The following is a 15626-nucleotide window of genomic DNA, read 5'->3' as shown; positions in this document are numbered from 1 at the left end:
TCTTTCCCTTTTTTGTTTACGCTCTCACTCTGGAGGTGTGTCTACACAAAGGACAACTTGGGATTCAACAGTTTTGTTCTGTTTTAATGCGCATTTATAGTTGAATTCTTTTAGTTTGACTGCGATTGCTTGTTATGCCAGTAGTGTTTGTCATTGGTCTAACGCTTTGTGCTTGATGGACTTGATGATGATGATAATGATTCCATTTTATGACGGATTTGAAATTTGAATATTCTTCTGTACTATGCCTTGTGCTTTATTGCGAAAGACTGGGCTCAATTAGTATTCATTAACTGTCTTTATTAACTTCCCATTTCATGCTATGCTTTCAAGTAGTTCTGTAATTTTTATCCTGTTTTGTAGGTGCCTTGGCATACTTCTTCAGAAAGTGGATGACGGGCTCTATGTACATGAAAAGATAGAATGGATGTATGGACATGCAAATATATCAGTTCCTGTGAATAGGTTGGGACTTGCTAAGGGCATGGGATTGGTATGTTAGTGAGAGAAGCTGGGCAATGTTCTTTTTTAGAGGAAAAAGGGTGGAAAAGGTCCTATTATATATGAGGGCCGTTTTAGTCCCAAACTATCTAACGTATTCAATTTAGTCCATTGACTCCTCAAATTTGTTCTAAAAGAGTTCATTGACAATTTAAATCTTATTCAAGATAATTTAACAGAGATTATTATGGATTATATTTAAAGATTCAATGGACTAAATTCAATACTTTAACAACTTGGAACTAATATAATGTCATTCAAATGATTCAGGGACAGTTTGGATATTTTTCTTTTTTCTTTTTAATCTGTCTGTTTTTTTTTTAGTTTTGTTGTTTGATTCCTGCAGGTTGCTGCTTCTCATTTGGATACTGTATTGGAAAAGCTGAAATCAATCTTGGATAATGTTGGACAGTATAGGTTCCATAGGTAATTTACTGGATTCTCTTATCTTTTTTTTAAATATCTAAATAGTGACGTTTCTCTTACCAGGCGCCATATAACACGTTAAGAGATATTACTTTTTAGTTTCTCTTTGTCTTCTCCTTAATCCATTTATTATTGTAACTTGCATTCTTGTCATTAACAACTGGATACTCAAAATTCACATATTTTTGGCTTTTTCCTTTTTTATACATTTAGTCTATCTTGCATTTAGCTGACCCTTAGAGTATGATCAGTTAATTCTACCATTTTAATTGTTGTTGTGTTGATGTCCTGATTGCATTAATGAGGCATAATCCATGTGCTCCTAAAAACTGTAGTTATTTATTAAAAACTTCTAACTTAACGAAATGGAATACTTTATACCGGTGAATGGTTATTTGCAAACGCAAAGACAAAATTTCTTTGCACCTCTCAGCAGTAACCAGGCAAACTAGCCTAGATAGTGATGCATTTTCTTTTGCGTATTTACTTTTCACTGTCAAAACAATAAGTTTTTTCTTTGCTCATGCTGCTCTCTCTTCTACGCGTGCATTTCCCTGTGTGAGTACCGAATGGCCCTTAAAAAATTGAGGCCCGCTCGATTTTGTTCTCGCATGCACGATCTTGATCTCTATCTCTCCCTTCCTTGTCTCCTGCTTATCCTCTCCTACCTGAAACCCTTAAGTAGGGAAAACATTGGATTAGTTGCGTGAGAAGGAAGAGGAGTCATGGTGGGAGCTCGATAGAGAAAGTTGACTGGTCCAACAGTGTGTGAGTAGGGGTGTAAACGAGCTAAGCTTGAGCGAACCCAAGACTTGTTTGTATTTAGCTAGTTCATTTTTTTATTGTTCGTGTTTAGCACATGTTTTAATTGGCTCATCAATAGCTTCTTCGTGTTCGTCTCTATTTAAGGTCATTTGTTCAAATTAGCTCGCTATTTAATTATTTAACAAGCCTGCATGAATTTAAGCTCATTAATAAAAAACTCATTAAAATTTTTTTTTTTCAAGTAATGCACAATATCTGCCACCATGTGCACATAATATGGGCACTTTTCTTCCGTTTCTATACATTTAAACATCAAGGATTGCTTTCACTCCCGGTGTGGGACTAAAGCTGGACAGTGGGCGGGATATTTGAAAGGCAGGACTTTATTTCAGGCATTTACACATAACACTAGTTTTTTATATGTTTACATACATAATAATATAATATTTATCGTGCAGGCGTGAGGCCTGTGGGCTGTGGCTGGCAACAGATTTTTTAGGAGAATTTACATTTTTACCACCCAAATCCTTTGTATTTACATAACACCTAAACTTAGCTGGATAGGGCAAGATTTTATGTTCATTAACGTGCACACCAGCAAAATCCTATGTATTTTCATATTTAACACCTAAAATTATACTTTTTATAGTTATATCACCTAAATAATCATTTTAAAATAATGAAATTTAGAATTATACTTTTTATAGTTATATCACCTAAATAATCTTTTAAAATAATGAAATTCATGAATTTAAGCTCATTAATAAAAAACTCATTAAAATTTTTTTTTTTCAAGTAATGCACAATATCTGCCACCATGTGCACATAATATGGGCACTTTTCTTCCGTTTCTATACATTTAAACATCAAGGATTGCTTTCACTCCCGGTGTGGGACTAAAGCTGGACAGTGGGCGGGATATTTGAAAGGCAGGACTTTATTTCAGGCATTTACACATAACACTAGTTTTTTATATGTTTACATACATAATAATATAATATTTATCGTGCAGGCGTGAGGCCTGTGGGCTGTGGCTGGCAACAGATTTTTTAGGAGAATTTACATTTTTACCACCCAAATCCTTTGTATTTACATAACACCTAAACTTAGCTGGATAGGGCAAGATTTTATGTTCATTAACGTGCACACCAGCAAAATCCTATGTATTTTCATATTTAACACCTAAAATTATACTTTTTATAGTTATATCACCTAAATAATCATTTTAAAATAATGAAATTTAGCTTTTTTTAAATACAGCATAAAATAAATATAAATAAATATATTATTTAATTATTTTTTTTATCTCGAGCTAAAATGATCCAAACATTTAGTGTTCGGCTTGTTTATAAAACTAGTTTAAAAAGATTACTTGTGTTCGGCTTTCTTGCTTAACAAACGAATTGAACATGAGCTAATTTACGTGCGAAACTCGAGTTGTTCGCGAACGACGAGCTTTATTGACAACCCTAGTGAGGAGAGGAGATGGTGCACCTGGACCTTGCTATCGAGGCATCAATGGATTCTACTGTATAAGCTAAGAAATAAAGTGGTAGCTCACTGTAGAGGATGCCTGCAGGCCAGCATGCGAAAGAAAGGAGTTCATGAGACGTGATTTAATGTGGTTGTTGATGATTCATATTTTATGTGATTGTCTTTCTATGAATTAAATCTTATGAACTGGGCTGATGAATTGGTAATCCCCTTTCCTGCAGGATATTTTCATTCTTTTCCAATAGAGCTAAGGTTGAAGATGCTGACGATATACATGCTGCACTAGCATTGATGTATGGTTATGCTGCCATATATGCTCCGTCAACAATTATAGAAGCTAGAATTGATGCGCTTGTGGTATAATTTCTCATTTTTCTACTGCTATATTCTCTACGAACAACTATTCTAGATCTTCCATCCTGGCTGTTCCATTTAAGCATGAGAATTTTTAGTTTTATTTTGTTTTAAATGATGATGATAACTTTTAGCATCTTAGTACTGACAGATGCTGTTGATCGACCTCATGTTGATTTTACCTTTCTCTTAATAGATAGAGCAGAAAAAAAATATGTCCTTATCTACATTGACGATATATATCTGATTTTTATTGAATAGGATTTTACAAGGGAAAAGGTGTAAAAGCTCTATTCTGTTTTCAATCGCAGTGCAATTTGGTTTATTGCCTTCTGCGTAAACAAAATAATGGTTATAACAAGTCTTACTTTATAGTGCAAAAATTTAGATTTGGTCATTTAGGATGCTATCAAGTCATGCTTCACTTGGCATTTACAGGGATTTTTTAGAGAATAGTTCAGATGGATTTATTGCATGCCTTTTGCAATTCATGGTCTTTTTTTTTAACTTTTTTTTTCCTTACAATTATGGTATTTAATGGTTTTCTTTTCTAGAATTTGAATGGCCATTTTAGAGATTGTTGTTCTCCAAAGTAAATCTGTTCTACTCAATTGACTAGACCACTTAAGTATGCCAGGGAAACATATGTAAATGTTTAAAGTACTTATTCAATTTTGTAAGTTGGCCCTTGAATACGGGGAAAATAATTTGTAGAGCTTCTAAGAGTAAATTTTAGTTTTAATTATCATTAAGGATTCTAGTAGCTCTGCCAGCATGGTAATGCCTAATAGACATCAAATCAAACTGACATTGGAATAAATCAAACTGACATTTTCTGGGATATATATCCCTCCTGGAATAGTTGATCACCACAATCACATGTCATTACCTCCGTTTGTAATGTCAATCTCCATGGAAGTTGTTGGAGGGCGTTGACATCTCTGGGTTAACAAGTACAAGAGAAGGTTTTTTAGGATTCAGACCGTTGACTGCCTCTTTATTTTCTTTTTTTTGTGGATCCATTCTTATCTGGGCAACTTGCGGTGCCATAGTAGTAAAACTGCTCCTGTATGTTATATTCATTACTCTAGGATAATGTGGAGAACACATTGTAACATTTTCTAGGAACTACTGGAGATAATTTAGGAAGCACATTGTAACATTTTTTAGGAACTATTGGAATCTATATTAGCTATTACTCAACAAAAGAACTTACACGTATGAATTATTTGACACAAAACTGATTATTCTTTGATTTCCATGGCCTGTCCATTTAAACAGGGAATTTTGATATCCGAATGGCTTAATGTTTCGCTTCTTATGATTGTTTAGACGTGTCCAAAAATTTCCCGACTTGAACTCAACTTGAAAAATCTTGATTATCGCCTCATTATTATTCGGGTTGGGGTGGTGTCTAAATTATAAACCCATCAAAATCAACCCGAAATTGACTGGATTATGATTTGGGTTTGTGTTGGGCTCTAAAAATGGAATGATCTGTATAATAAATATATTAGACGGTTCAGGTTTGGGTTAAGAGGGCTTCAGTTAAGTCGGGTTCAAATGTAAAAAATGTATTACACGGTTCGGGTTTCATTTTGGTGGACTTTGGTTGAGTCGGGTTCAAATCAAATATTTGAGCCTTATAATAAACAAGTTAGGTTCAATTCAAGTATATTCGGGTCAATCAAATTTGGATTAGACCTCCAACCTAAACTATCTACCCAAATTGTCATGCAAATCCTTAAGTCAATCATTTTTTATTACTTTTCTTGCAGGGTACCAATGTGCTTTCACGACTTCTTCATGTGCAGCATCCTACATCAAAGCAGGCAGTCATCACGGCAATTGAGCTGCTTGGTACTTCTTTGAGCTTGAGTCATGTTAAATGTTTATGCACTGTATTTTTGTGTTTGTTGTTCTTTTATAATTATGCTAACATGATAATTTACTCAATTTTATTTAACAACTGCATGCCTTGTCGAAATATTTCTTTCAAATACATATTTTAGTGTTGATTTTCTGGCTTCCGTATTTCTATAAATGACTTACTAGATCCAACTTTTATGTCAAACTATTTGTATGAGTTGTGCAGTCTGACATGTTTGCATTCTGTTGTTCAGTTCAGCCCATTGATATTTAGTTCTTGTTCAAACTGGCTCAGTGCTTGAAGCTTCAGTCACTGGTTACACCATTTGTTTCAAGAAAGCCCATCATATTTAATACTTCTCGTAATGTCAAAATAGATTGATGAAAAAATGAAATTAAAAAAAGAGTGGGGAGTAATCATGATTTTATTTTTCTGTTTTACTTGGAGTAAAACCATCAAATATGCTCATGTAACTTGTGCATATGTAGTAATCTGAGATTCTTGTGGGTACTGAAATCATTCAGCTGACTGATATCCTCATCTCCTCTTTGATTTATATGGACGGTAGGAATTATTTAGCTGAGCTCTTTCTTTTATCCATAAACATCATCATCATTGTAAACATCATTGTCACCTTTCTCCAATCTATTGGTTCATTTTTATGAATTCTCCTCCCATAAATCTTGGGAATGCTAAATGAAATGTTTATTCTAGCTCATGGAACTTTTTCTATACAATTTCTAAGTTTTCCTTGCTCTATATATTTTTTGTCTGAGTCTAATAATTCACTTTCCTTGCCTTATTAAACTATATTCTTTTTTTTGTGTATTGGCGAATTCTCCAAATCTTGTTTCACTATCTTATTTTCAATAGTAGTCATTTTGTTTTTCTACTTTGATATTAAAAAGTTCATTGCTTCCCATTTGTCAAATTCAAGGAACATAGACAATTTGACTTTTGTAAATGAACCTTTCAAGTCTAATGATATTCTACTATTCATAATACTGATAAGTACTTTTTATTTTAGCCACTCAATTATGATGGTAAAATTTATATCCTCGTCTTTGTTCATGTTTGGAAAAAAATCTAAGATATTTAAGCTTATCACACCTAGCTATCTATCAGATCTCTTGTTATATTAATAATCTTCAAGTATTCTTGACATAATCATTCACATCAATTGCTGTATTTTCTTAGTCTTCGCAAACAGTTTTATCCTTCGGTTTGGCATGAGTTAGTGTCAATTGAATTAACAGGGCCCGAATTTATATTTCAAAGTTTACGGAACACAACTATTTAGAAACAAGCAAGCTCAATTTCAAGCGTCCATATGTCAAAATACAAATTTTATCTTCATGTTGTTCAGCAAATACTCATTTGCAAATTTTAAATGATTATTAATGTAAGTACACTATTAGATTGGGCAGATAAAGCACAAAACTGCCATGATTTGACATCGTCTTTACTCTTAACTCAACTATGTGTATCCTTTTTGAATTTTCATTACTGTTTATGTAACATATTTAACTGTTCTAGTGCAGTGAAAAATTGTCGATTAGCTTTAAACTTCAGGGAGCTCTTGTTGCAAAAAGAAACAACCGTGAATTGATCGACCTTAGAAGTAGAAAACTTCTTGTGTCAACTGCACACGATTATTTTGTGATTCTCTTTGTTTTCTCTTAAAATATCTCTCGTGCTTTCCTTTCGACCTTGTTGACTGTGTATACATTTTATCCTTTTGTAGGCTGTGCAGTTATTAATGCTGCTGAAATGGGTATTCACTTCCCACTAAAGCGAAGAGACCAGCTACTTGATTATGTGCTAACCTTAATGGGTACAGAAGAAACTAATAGTTTTACCGATTCTAATAATGAGCTTATCCATACTCAAGTATGTTGATGATTTGTACTTATTTTGTGGGATAATCATTTCTGGTCAAGATATTTTCTTAGTTTATAGCCGGCTTTTTGATAAGCCATTATTTTCTTACGAATTTGCAGAGCCTTGCTTTAAGTGCATGTACAACTTTGGTTTCTATAGAACCGAGGTTACCATTGGAAACAAGAAATCGTGTTTTGAAGGTAATTTATTATACACTCATTGGAAACTGCTTGACGTTTACTTGGCCATATGGCTTTTTGTTAATCTCAAGTACTAATTTTTCAGGCTACATTAGGATTTCTTACTTTGCCTAATGAACCCTCCGACATAATTGATCCTCTAATAAAAAACCTCATTACTCTGTTATGTGCCATTCTGCAAACCAGGTAAGTCTGATGCATACGATTTAGTGCCTGCATTTACTTCATGCTAAATCCCTTCACTATTTTTATTTCATTTCTTGAGCTTACTTTCATGCCTTTTTAGTTCATGGTTCAAGGAAAATAATCCTCAAAACATCAATCTATATGTGAAAGTTACCATGCAATTGGCTTACTAAAATACTTATTATGGTTTCTCTATGTAATGCCTGCTAAGTGGGATAAAGAAGAGCCAACCTAAATGTAGTGTTTTCAGAAGTTTAGACTCGTTTCAAGTGCCTCCTAGTGAAGCTGTTCTAGGTTTTCTAGAATATATTTGGGAAAGCAGCAGCAAATTGGATGAAGGAGGCCTCTGAATGTCCTGGAGAGATCATCATTTTGGTCTTATCTCAGCCTATAGACACACCACTTAAAAGAAATCCAACGATACAACACTCCAATAGGAAAAATCAGTTGTAAACATCTCCAAATAATATAAGCAAAACCAAAAGCCTGTTAAGCCAACAAAATAACAAAATATAAATAGCTCTGTAATAGTAAAGAACCTAATTGGAAATATTGGACTCGAAAAAAATTAGAAAAGATCTTAAATTGATTGGAATAAAAAATTGGGTGGACGGGACATCGGTTCCGTGATTGTGGTAATATATGTGATGTTAAGGAATCACTAATTTTTGAGATTGGATCACATGCGATCATAGGAATGTTGTTTTCGCATCCTGCAATCAGAATGTGGGATTTTACAATCCCGTAACTTAGCAGAACGCTTCGTGTTATTCTCCCTTACTAGGAAAGGCATCTATTTCTCTGTAGGTATCCAAAATTGATGTACCACCATAAGTCATTGCATTGATGTAGCTGCGGAGCGTTACTATAAAGTCTATGCTCATGTCTGCTCAAGACGCCCAAGACAACTCTGAAACACATACATCATTCCAAAGTTTGTCCTGATAGAATAAATAGTCATATTTCTCTGGCACAATCAGAGTTGGAGTTGCATCTAGATGTGTATTGCAACTCTGAAACACATACATCATTCCAAAGTTTGTCTTGATAGAATAAATAGTCATATTTCTCTGGCATAATCAGAGTTGGAGTTGCATCTAGATGTGTATTGTTATGATCCAAGCCTCGGGCCATTAAATATGTAATATTTTTCTCTCACTTCTCTTACTTGGTTAGGCGCATCCAATCAACAAGTCTGTCTGGATGAACTATTTATGTCATGATATCTATGGCATGCTAGATTACCTCATTGGCAACCACCAAGGAGATAAATTGTCAGTTAAGATTTTCGACAATTCCTTCAACAAGAGCTACCATTTTTCTGGCGTTGTTTCCTCAAACTAATTATCTATTAGGGCAACCAATATTAAGCTCATTGGAGTCTCTCTCATGGGCTCAACTTGAATTAGTAACATCTCTCCCTCATCATCTAAAATTTGGTACTCCTCAGCGACCTTATCTTCTTCAATATCTTTTGTGACACTGCCTATTTCAACTGCTCCCTGTACGGTGAAGATCACTCTTCTATTTGGGCAAGTGAGATTTTTACAATTCTTGTTGATTGGCGGTATCGTGATGTAAACGGTTGAGAGTAGCAAATTGGATGACGAAGGAGACCTCGAACTGTCTGCGAGAGATCACCACTTTAACACTATCAGACTACAAACACACCGCATGAAAGAAAATCAAAGATACAACACTCCAATAAGGAGAAATAAGGGGAAAACGTCTCTAAATATCATAAACAAAACCAAACGTCTGCTAAACCAGTAAAATATCAACATGTAAATAGCTCTATAGGGATGGGCCATCAGTTCGACAATTGCATAATTGTTTGCAATATTGTGGAATCTCTGATTTTCGTGATTTCAATCACCTACAATTGCATTCCTGTGGAATCACAAAATTCGCGCAATTGGGATGCAGGATTCTGCGATCCCTTAACTTAGCGGGATGCTCCGCGTCACCTGTACCTCAAGAACGTGCAATTAATTTAAACCAAGAGAATTGATTCTCTAGATGGAATGGAGATGGCCTGCTTTTTCATGAGAATATATTTTAATAACTTACGACATTTTTGCGCATCAGAAAATTGTTGATCGGCTTTTGTAATAAAACTTTTTGTTATTTTTCGATAATATTTTATGTCATGATTGAGGTGACCTTGAAATAGTTTTGCTAATGGATCTTAAGAGGAAAAGATCATAGCTCACTTCACGTTTTTTGCAGTGAAGTTTACATGTAGTGTCTTTTACCGGAGAGACAAATGTAGGAGATATCTTTTAAATTTGTAGATCCGTTAAATAGCTTAAGGGGAGCACATGCACCATCAAAACCTTAGTATTCTCTTTTTTTTTATGAATTTTTCATTGCGCCACCCGAGGTTCAGAATTTCACAATTGGATAATCAAATAATTTCTCTATAAGCGAGAAGACGCCTAAATGAGTTATAAGGCATAAGTTTTAAAATAAAATCATTCGAAAAATTAAAAAAATATCAAAAATAAGCATTAATAAATAATTTTTTTAAAAGCATAACATAACATCATAAAAGTTCATCTAAATACTCAATAAAAAGTAAGAAGCAGCTAAACTTAAAGTAGAAGTTCCAAATTAATAAGTAAACATGTCTTAAAGTATATTAATTATGATTTAGGACTCTAATATTCAGAAGTCACTCTCATTCCCATCATCTAAAAGTTTTTCATTAGAATAATCAATGTATTTTCTTTTATCCACATATCAATAACTTATAAATCTTCATCTTTTCTAAAACTCAATCAACTTTTTTTCCTAATCAATAAAATTAAATAAGAATATTGTTTAAAATAATGATTATATTGACATTTTATAATATATATCTTTTTTCATTCTTTCTTATCAAGTTTTATTATTTTATTCTTTCCTCCTTCTAAATTGTCGATATTGAAAACTTTAGCAATTGTGGTATTGAAACTATATTTTCGACCACTAAAAGCTATTCATTAATGGCACTACATTAATAGTAAATAGTTCTACATCATCCTCCAAAAATTTCTTCTTGAAGTAGATAGGTTTTAATCCTTTTTATGCATAATGTAAATCGATAAATTCATTTTTGGGCAATCGTGCTTTTTTTTTTTTTAAATTTTATTTACAAGTGCTTCTGTTTCGCTCACTCTCTGATAACGTGCATATAGGATTCAAAACTTATGATTGCAAACTGTTCTACATCATCCTCCAAAAATTTCTTCTTGAAGTAGATAGGTTTTAATCCTTTTTATGCATAATGTAAATCGATAAATTCATTTTTGGGCAATCGTGCTTTTTTTTTTTTAAATTTTATTTACAAGTGCTACTGTTTCGCTCACTCTCTGATGACGTGCATGTAGGATTCAAAACTTATGATTGCAAACTTTTTTTTTATTTATTTAGGACCATGAAAATAGAGGTGTACACCTCTTTAAAAATGTCTCAAGCAACTCTTCATTGGTTTGAGGCACAAACTATTTTTTCCACGTTAGGCTAAAGCCTTGTGCTGTGTTGCATGCGTCTCTCTAATGCACGCCTAAAGTTACAAAATTTATTGCACAAGTTTAAACTTGAAGCTTTAGAAGTTTGTATTTATGATATATTTCAAGTAAATTGGCATTTATATACTCACAATCACAAGCTTTAGAAGTTTGTATTTATGATATATTTCAAGTTTAAACTTGGAGCTTTAGAAGTTTCTCTCTAATGCACGCCTAAAGTTACAAAATTTATTGCACAAGTTTAAACTTGAAGCTTTAGAAGTTTGTATTTATGATATATTTCATGTAAATTGGCATTTATATACTCACAATCACTGTAAGCCTTGGGTTAGCTTTACGAGTCTTCATTATTTTTTTATTTTTGTTGAGATTTTAAATCTATTTTGTGTGATTATTTGCTCAAGTTCCATTCATGTTGCTCAAATTTACCAATTCCCTCCCTTTTTCTTGCACATTATGATTTCTTACTTATCATATTAGTACTTCTATCCACTGTTGTACACGTCCACACTATTTAAAGTATATTTCCCACTACTATTATCTCTGATGGATTTTTATCCGTCAATCCATCTCATGTTATCATTTCTAACTATATTCAAGTTCTACTAAACTTTAATCTCATCATTCTCTTTTTGCTACACTTAGCTCGACTACCAGTGGCTTATTTATTAACCCAATATTTTGATCAATTTAACAAATTTGGTATGATGTAATTTTATAAAATTTACTTTGTCTACACTATATCCTAATATTGTATGGGGGACTTGAGACATTTTGCCATTTGCCATTTTAATCACCCAACCTTTACCATTCTAATTGGTATGTCTCATGTGGATTGAATGCCTTATTTTTATGATATTTTTTCAATGCTAAGCTCCATTATTTTTTTATTATTATTCCATAATATACTTATTGATTTTAGTCCTACTACAAAATTCATGTATTATTCTTAAAAGAAGATTTCATGCTTCCTTAGTGCTTTTGTCTTTAACTAAAATCTTTAATACATTTCTATCTTATATACATTGAAGGAAAAAAAAAGATACCTTATCAACTTCGCCTGCTTCGTCTTTCTTCATGCTTATTTGAAGAAGACTTCCGTCGTCATCCACATTGGATCACCTTCCTCCTTTTTCGTCTTCCTCGTTTTTGTTTCTTCGTCGTGCTCGAGAAGGAGTTCACTCTTCGATTTTATCTGCTTCTTTCCTTCGTCGTGCTGTTGTTTCTCTAATTATCGTTACTTCGTCGTTTATTCTTTCCTTGACCGCATTATTCACTGCTCCTAACGCCTCTCCTCCAACTGGTGATGGCTTCAAACAAAACTTATGTTGCTGCCCTTGCGGGTGTTCACGCCTGAGGTACTCCTAAATCGAGTTTGTTCCCGCCTTCTTTTGCGCAACTGGAGGGTAGTGAGTTATGTATGTTATATCAAGAAAGCTGGTAGGAAGAATGAGAAGTCATTCATCTTTTTTATTGAAGTCGAAAGTTATCTGCTTGCTTCCTCATATTGTCTGAATTGGTCGGGAAATTCCTTTATGACCATCCTAAAATGGAGCTGATTCGCAAGGAATTTGAGCTTATGCACCTTGTTGGGGAGTGAAAAATTGGACTTTTAGATGAACGACACATTCTTATTCAATTTAACAATGAAGAGATTATACACGCTTATTTGCTAGAAGACTAGTTTGGATTGATAATAGATCAATGAAAATTTTGAAATGGACTGTAAATTTTGACTCACAGACGGAACCACCAACTATGTTGGTCTGGATTCGACTCCCTAGTATGAATTTTTTTTATTTTAATCAAGAAGTGTTGTACTCTATTGTTTCAGCTTATGATAAGTCACTCAAAACAAACATACTTTTAATCTTTCACATCATTCAGAAGCCAGGGTGCTTGTTGAAAGGGAAATCACTTTAATTGCTTATGATGAAATTTGGTTAGAGTCACACAACACCAAAGATATTGGCAAATGGTAGTTATTGAGCCTTTCCCTATGTATTGTTCTCACTGTTGTATGTACAGTCACTCCAATTCTCACTATCACCACATACACCATGTAAAACCAAAATAACAAAGTGCTCACAACACCAAAGATATTGGCAAATGGTAGTTATTGAGTTTTTCCCTATGTATTGTTCTCGCTGTTGTATGTCCAGTCACTCCAATTCTCACTATCACCACTTACGCCATGTAAAACCAAAATAACAAAGTGCTCAGCCAGATTTAGAGATCCCTCCTAATCTTCTCTAAGTTAGTGACACTCTTGTTCATCATAAGGATATCTTTGACCCAAATAACACTGTGGTAATCGTACTGTCTAGTCCACTGGCCTATGTTGTTGTAGGTTTCACTACCCCCGCGAGCAATCTTTCAACTACTCAGCCTCCACATAATGCTCAAGATGAAGGTCCTTTGATTCTTCCTGTGGAACCTTTGTTGGTGGTGGCAGAGGGGACTTTTCATACTCCACCAACTCTAGAACCTATCATTGATGTAACAGTAGACAAACTCTTGGTGGTGTGTCCAGCCCTAGGTGTGCCCTAGCTTTAAGTCCAACATTTTACCCTAAGTAAGCTTTCTGATGCGGCTCTACCACCTCATCAGATCGAGTAAGTTGTTACTGTCATTCACACAAAGGGACTCATGATGTGCAACCTCTAGAACCTATCATTGATGTAACAGTAGACAAACTCTTGGTGGTGTGTCCAGCCCTAGGTGTGCCCTAGCTTTAAGTCCAACATTTTACCCTAAGTAAGCTTTCTGCTGCGGCTCTACCACCTCATCAGATCGAGCAAGTTGTTACTGTCATTCAGACACAAAGGGACTCATGATGTGCAATAGCCTACACATACCCGATAATCTTTGAACCAATCTATGAATCAGATGAGTCAGTCTTCGGATGAGGAATACCAGATTTACACATCCAAAAAGAAGAAGTGGGAGAGGGACATTCTTCAAACCCCACCTGCCCTAGAACTTAGCGCCGATATTACAGGTGGCAATACTTCTATTGCTTTACTACCGCCTCATCAGGTCAAGAAAGCTGTTAATGTTACTCAGGCACGTGGGGATCTTGATGTGCAATAGTCTACACCTATCCGACCAACATTAGAACAATCTATTGATCATATGAGTCAATCATCGGATGAGGAATAGCAGGTCTATACATCCAAGCGAAAGAAAAAGAATGGAGACATACTTGAGCTTAGGAATCTGATAGATGATACTTTGGTTATTTCAAGCAATGGGACTCACCTTGCTAATTTGTTAGCCGGCTCACTTCCAAGAACTAGAGGCAGAGGGAGGACCAAAGTGGAACGTCCATAGCACTTTTGCGCCCTTTGGTGGCTTTTTTATCTTTTATGTTTATGTATCTTTGTTTTATTTGGGATTTGTGTGTTATATTGTGTGAGTTGGACTTTTTTTAAGCCCTCTCATACAACATTTCTGTATCTTTTCCGCTTTAATATTTTAGTCCATGGGCTTTATATATATATATATATATATATAAGAAAAAATGTCTTCTCCAACGCTCGGCACTACTAAGGTTTTGTCCCATGTCGAACCCTAGCAACTCTTATAGCATAAGATCATTTCCTTTCCTCACATTTCTTCTCCGACGTGGTCTCTCCATCCTCTCCATCAAAGTTGGCTCGCGCTGCTTCGACGTCGTTTGCGGCTCGCGTCCACGACATTTGAAGCCGACAAAGTTTGCATCTGCTGCGTCGCATCTGTTAGTTGGATTTCTTCTAATAACTAGAACCAGAGGCAGGACTAGATTGGGTGTCCCGCACTTTTTCAACGCCCTGGTGGTTTTGAACTTTTTTGATTTTATATGTACCCCTTTTTAACTTTTGTGTGTTGTACCATGTGGGTTGGGTGCATTTTTTTAGGCCCACTCAGACAACTTATCTGTATCTTTTCTCTTTTATATATTAGCCCTTGGGTTTTTTTCAATATATATATATATATATATATATATAGAGGGCGTAATTTGCTTAAGCCAAAATCGTGATAGTCAAAGGTCCAATCATGCCATCCAACGACAAACCATTGTCATGTTTGCATGACGGTGCAGGTTGCTATCAACAAGTATGAAAATGCTCGGCAGTAAAGTCTAGGACCCGCAATCTTTTTCCTAAGTGTCATATTACTCTATATACTGCTTTAAAATGTCTACAACATTATTATATTAGCTCATGAATAATCTCAATTATTTTTTTGACATATTAATATTACATCCATATTTCTTCATGTTATCATCATCATTGTCAAATTTATCTCCTCTATCCCTGATTAGATTTTTAAATTATTAATTTGCTACTTGAGATGTTGTCTGTCTTTTAAATGGTTTTTGACATATGATTGCTATCCTATCCTTGTTTTATTGTAAGTTTTTATATTAGTTTTATTGTCCACATTTTTTTTTTT

The 15626-nt window shown here is 34.4% G+C and overlaps 1 protein-coding gene across 1 annotated transcript in view; it reads left to right on the top strand.

The window, feature by feature from the left end:
* LOC110021062 (protein SHOOT GRAVITROPISM 6) overlaps positions 1-15626 on the top strand; it is a 156878-nt gene that overhangs the window by 78188 nt on the left and 63064 nt on the right. Inside the window, 7 exon segments of the mRNA XM_020719393.1 lie at positions 364-493; positions 848-927; positions 3408-3543; positions 5319-5400; positions 7155-7300; positions 7411-7491; positions 7577-7677. Of these exon segments, the coding sequence (XP_020575052.1) occupies positions 364-493; positions 848-927; positions 3408-3543; positions 5319-5400; positions 7155-7300; positions 7411-7491; positions 7577-7677 (756 nt within the window).

Source organism: Phalaenopsis equestris, unplaced genomic scaffold (assembly GCF_001263595.1).
Source record: "Phalaenopsis equestris unplaced genomic scaffold, ASM126359v1 Scaffold000118, whole genome shotgun sequence".
Taxonomy (NCBI): Eukaryota; Viridiplantae; Streptophyta; class Magnoliopsida; order Asparagales; family Orchidaceae; genus Phalaenopsis; species Phalaenopsis equestris.
This window is presented reverse-complemented; position numbering and strand designations above follow the sequence as displayed.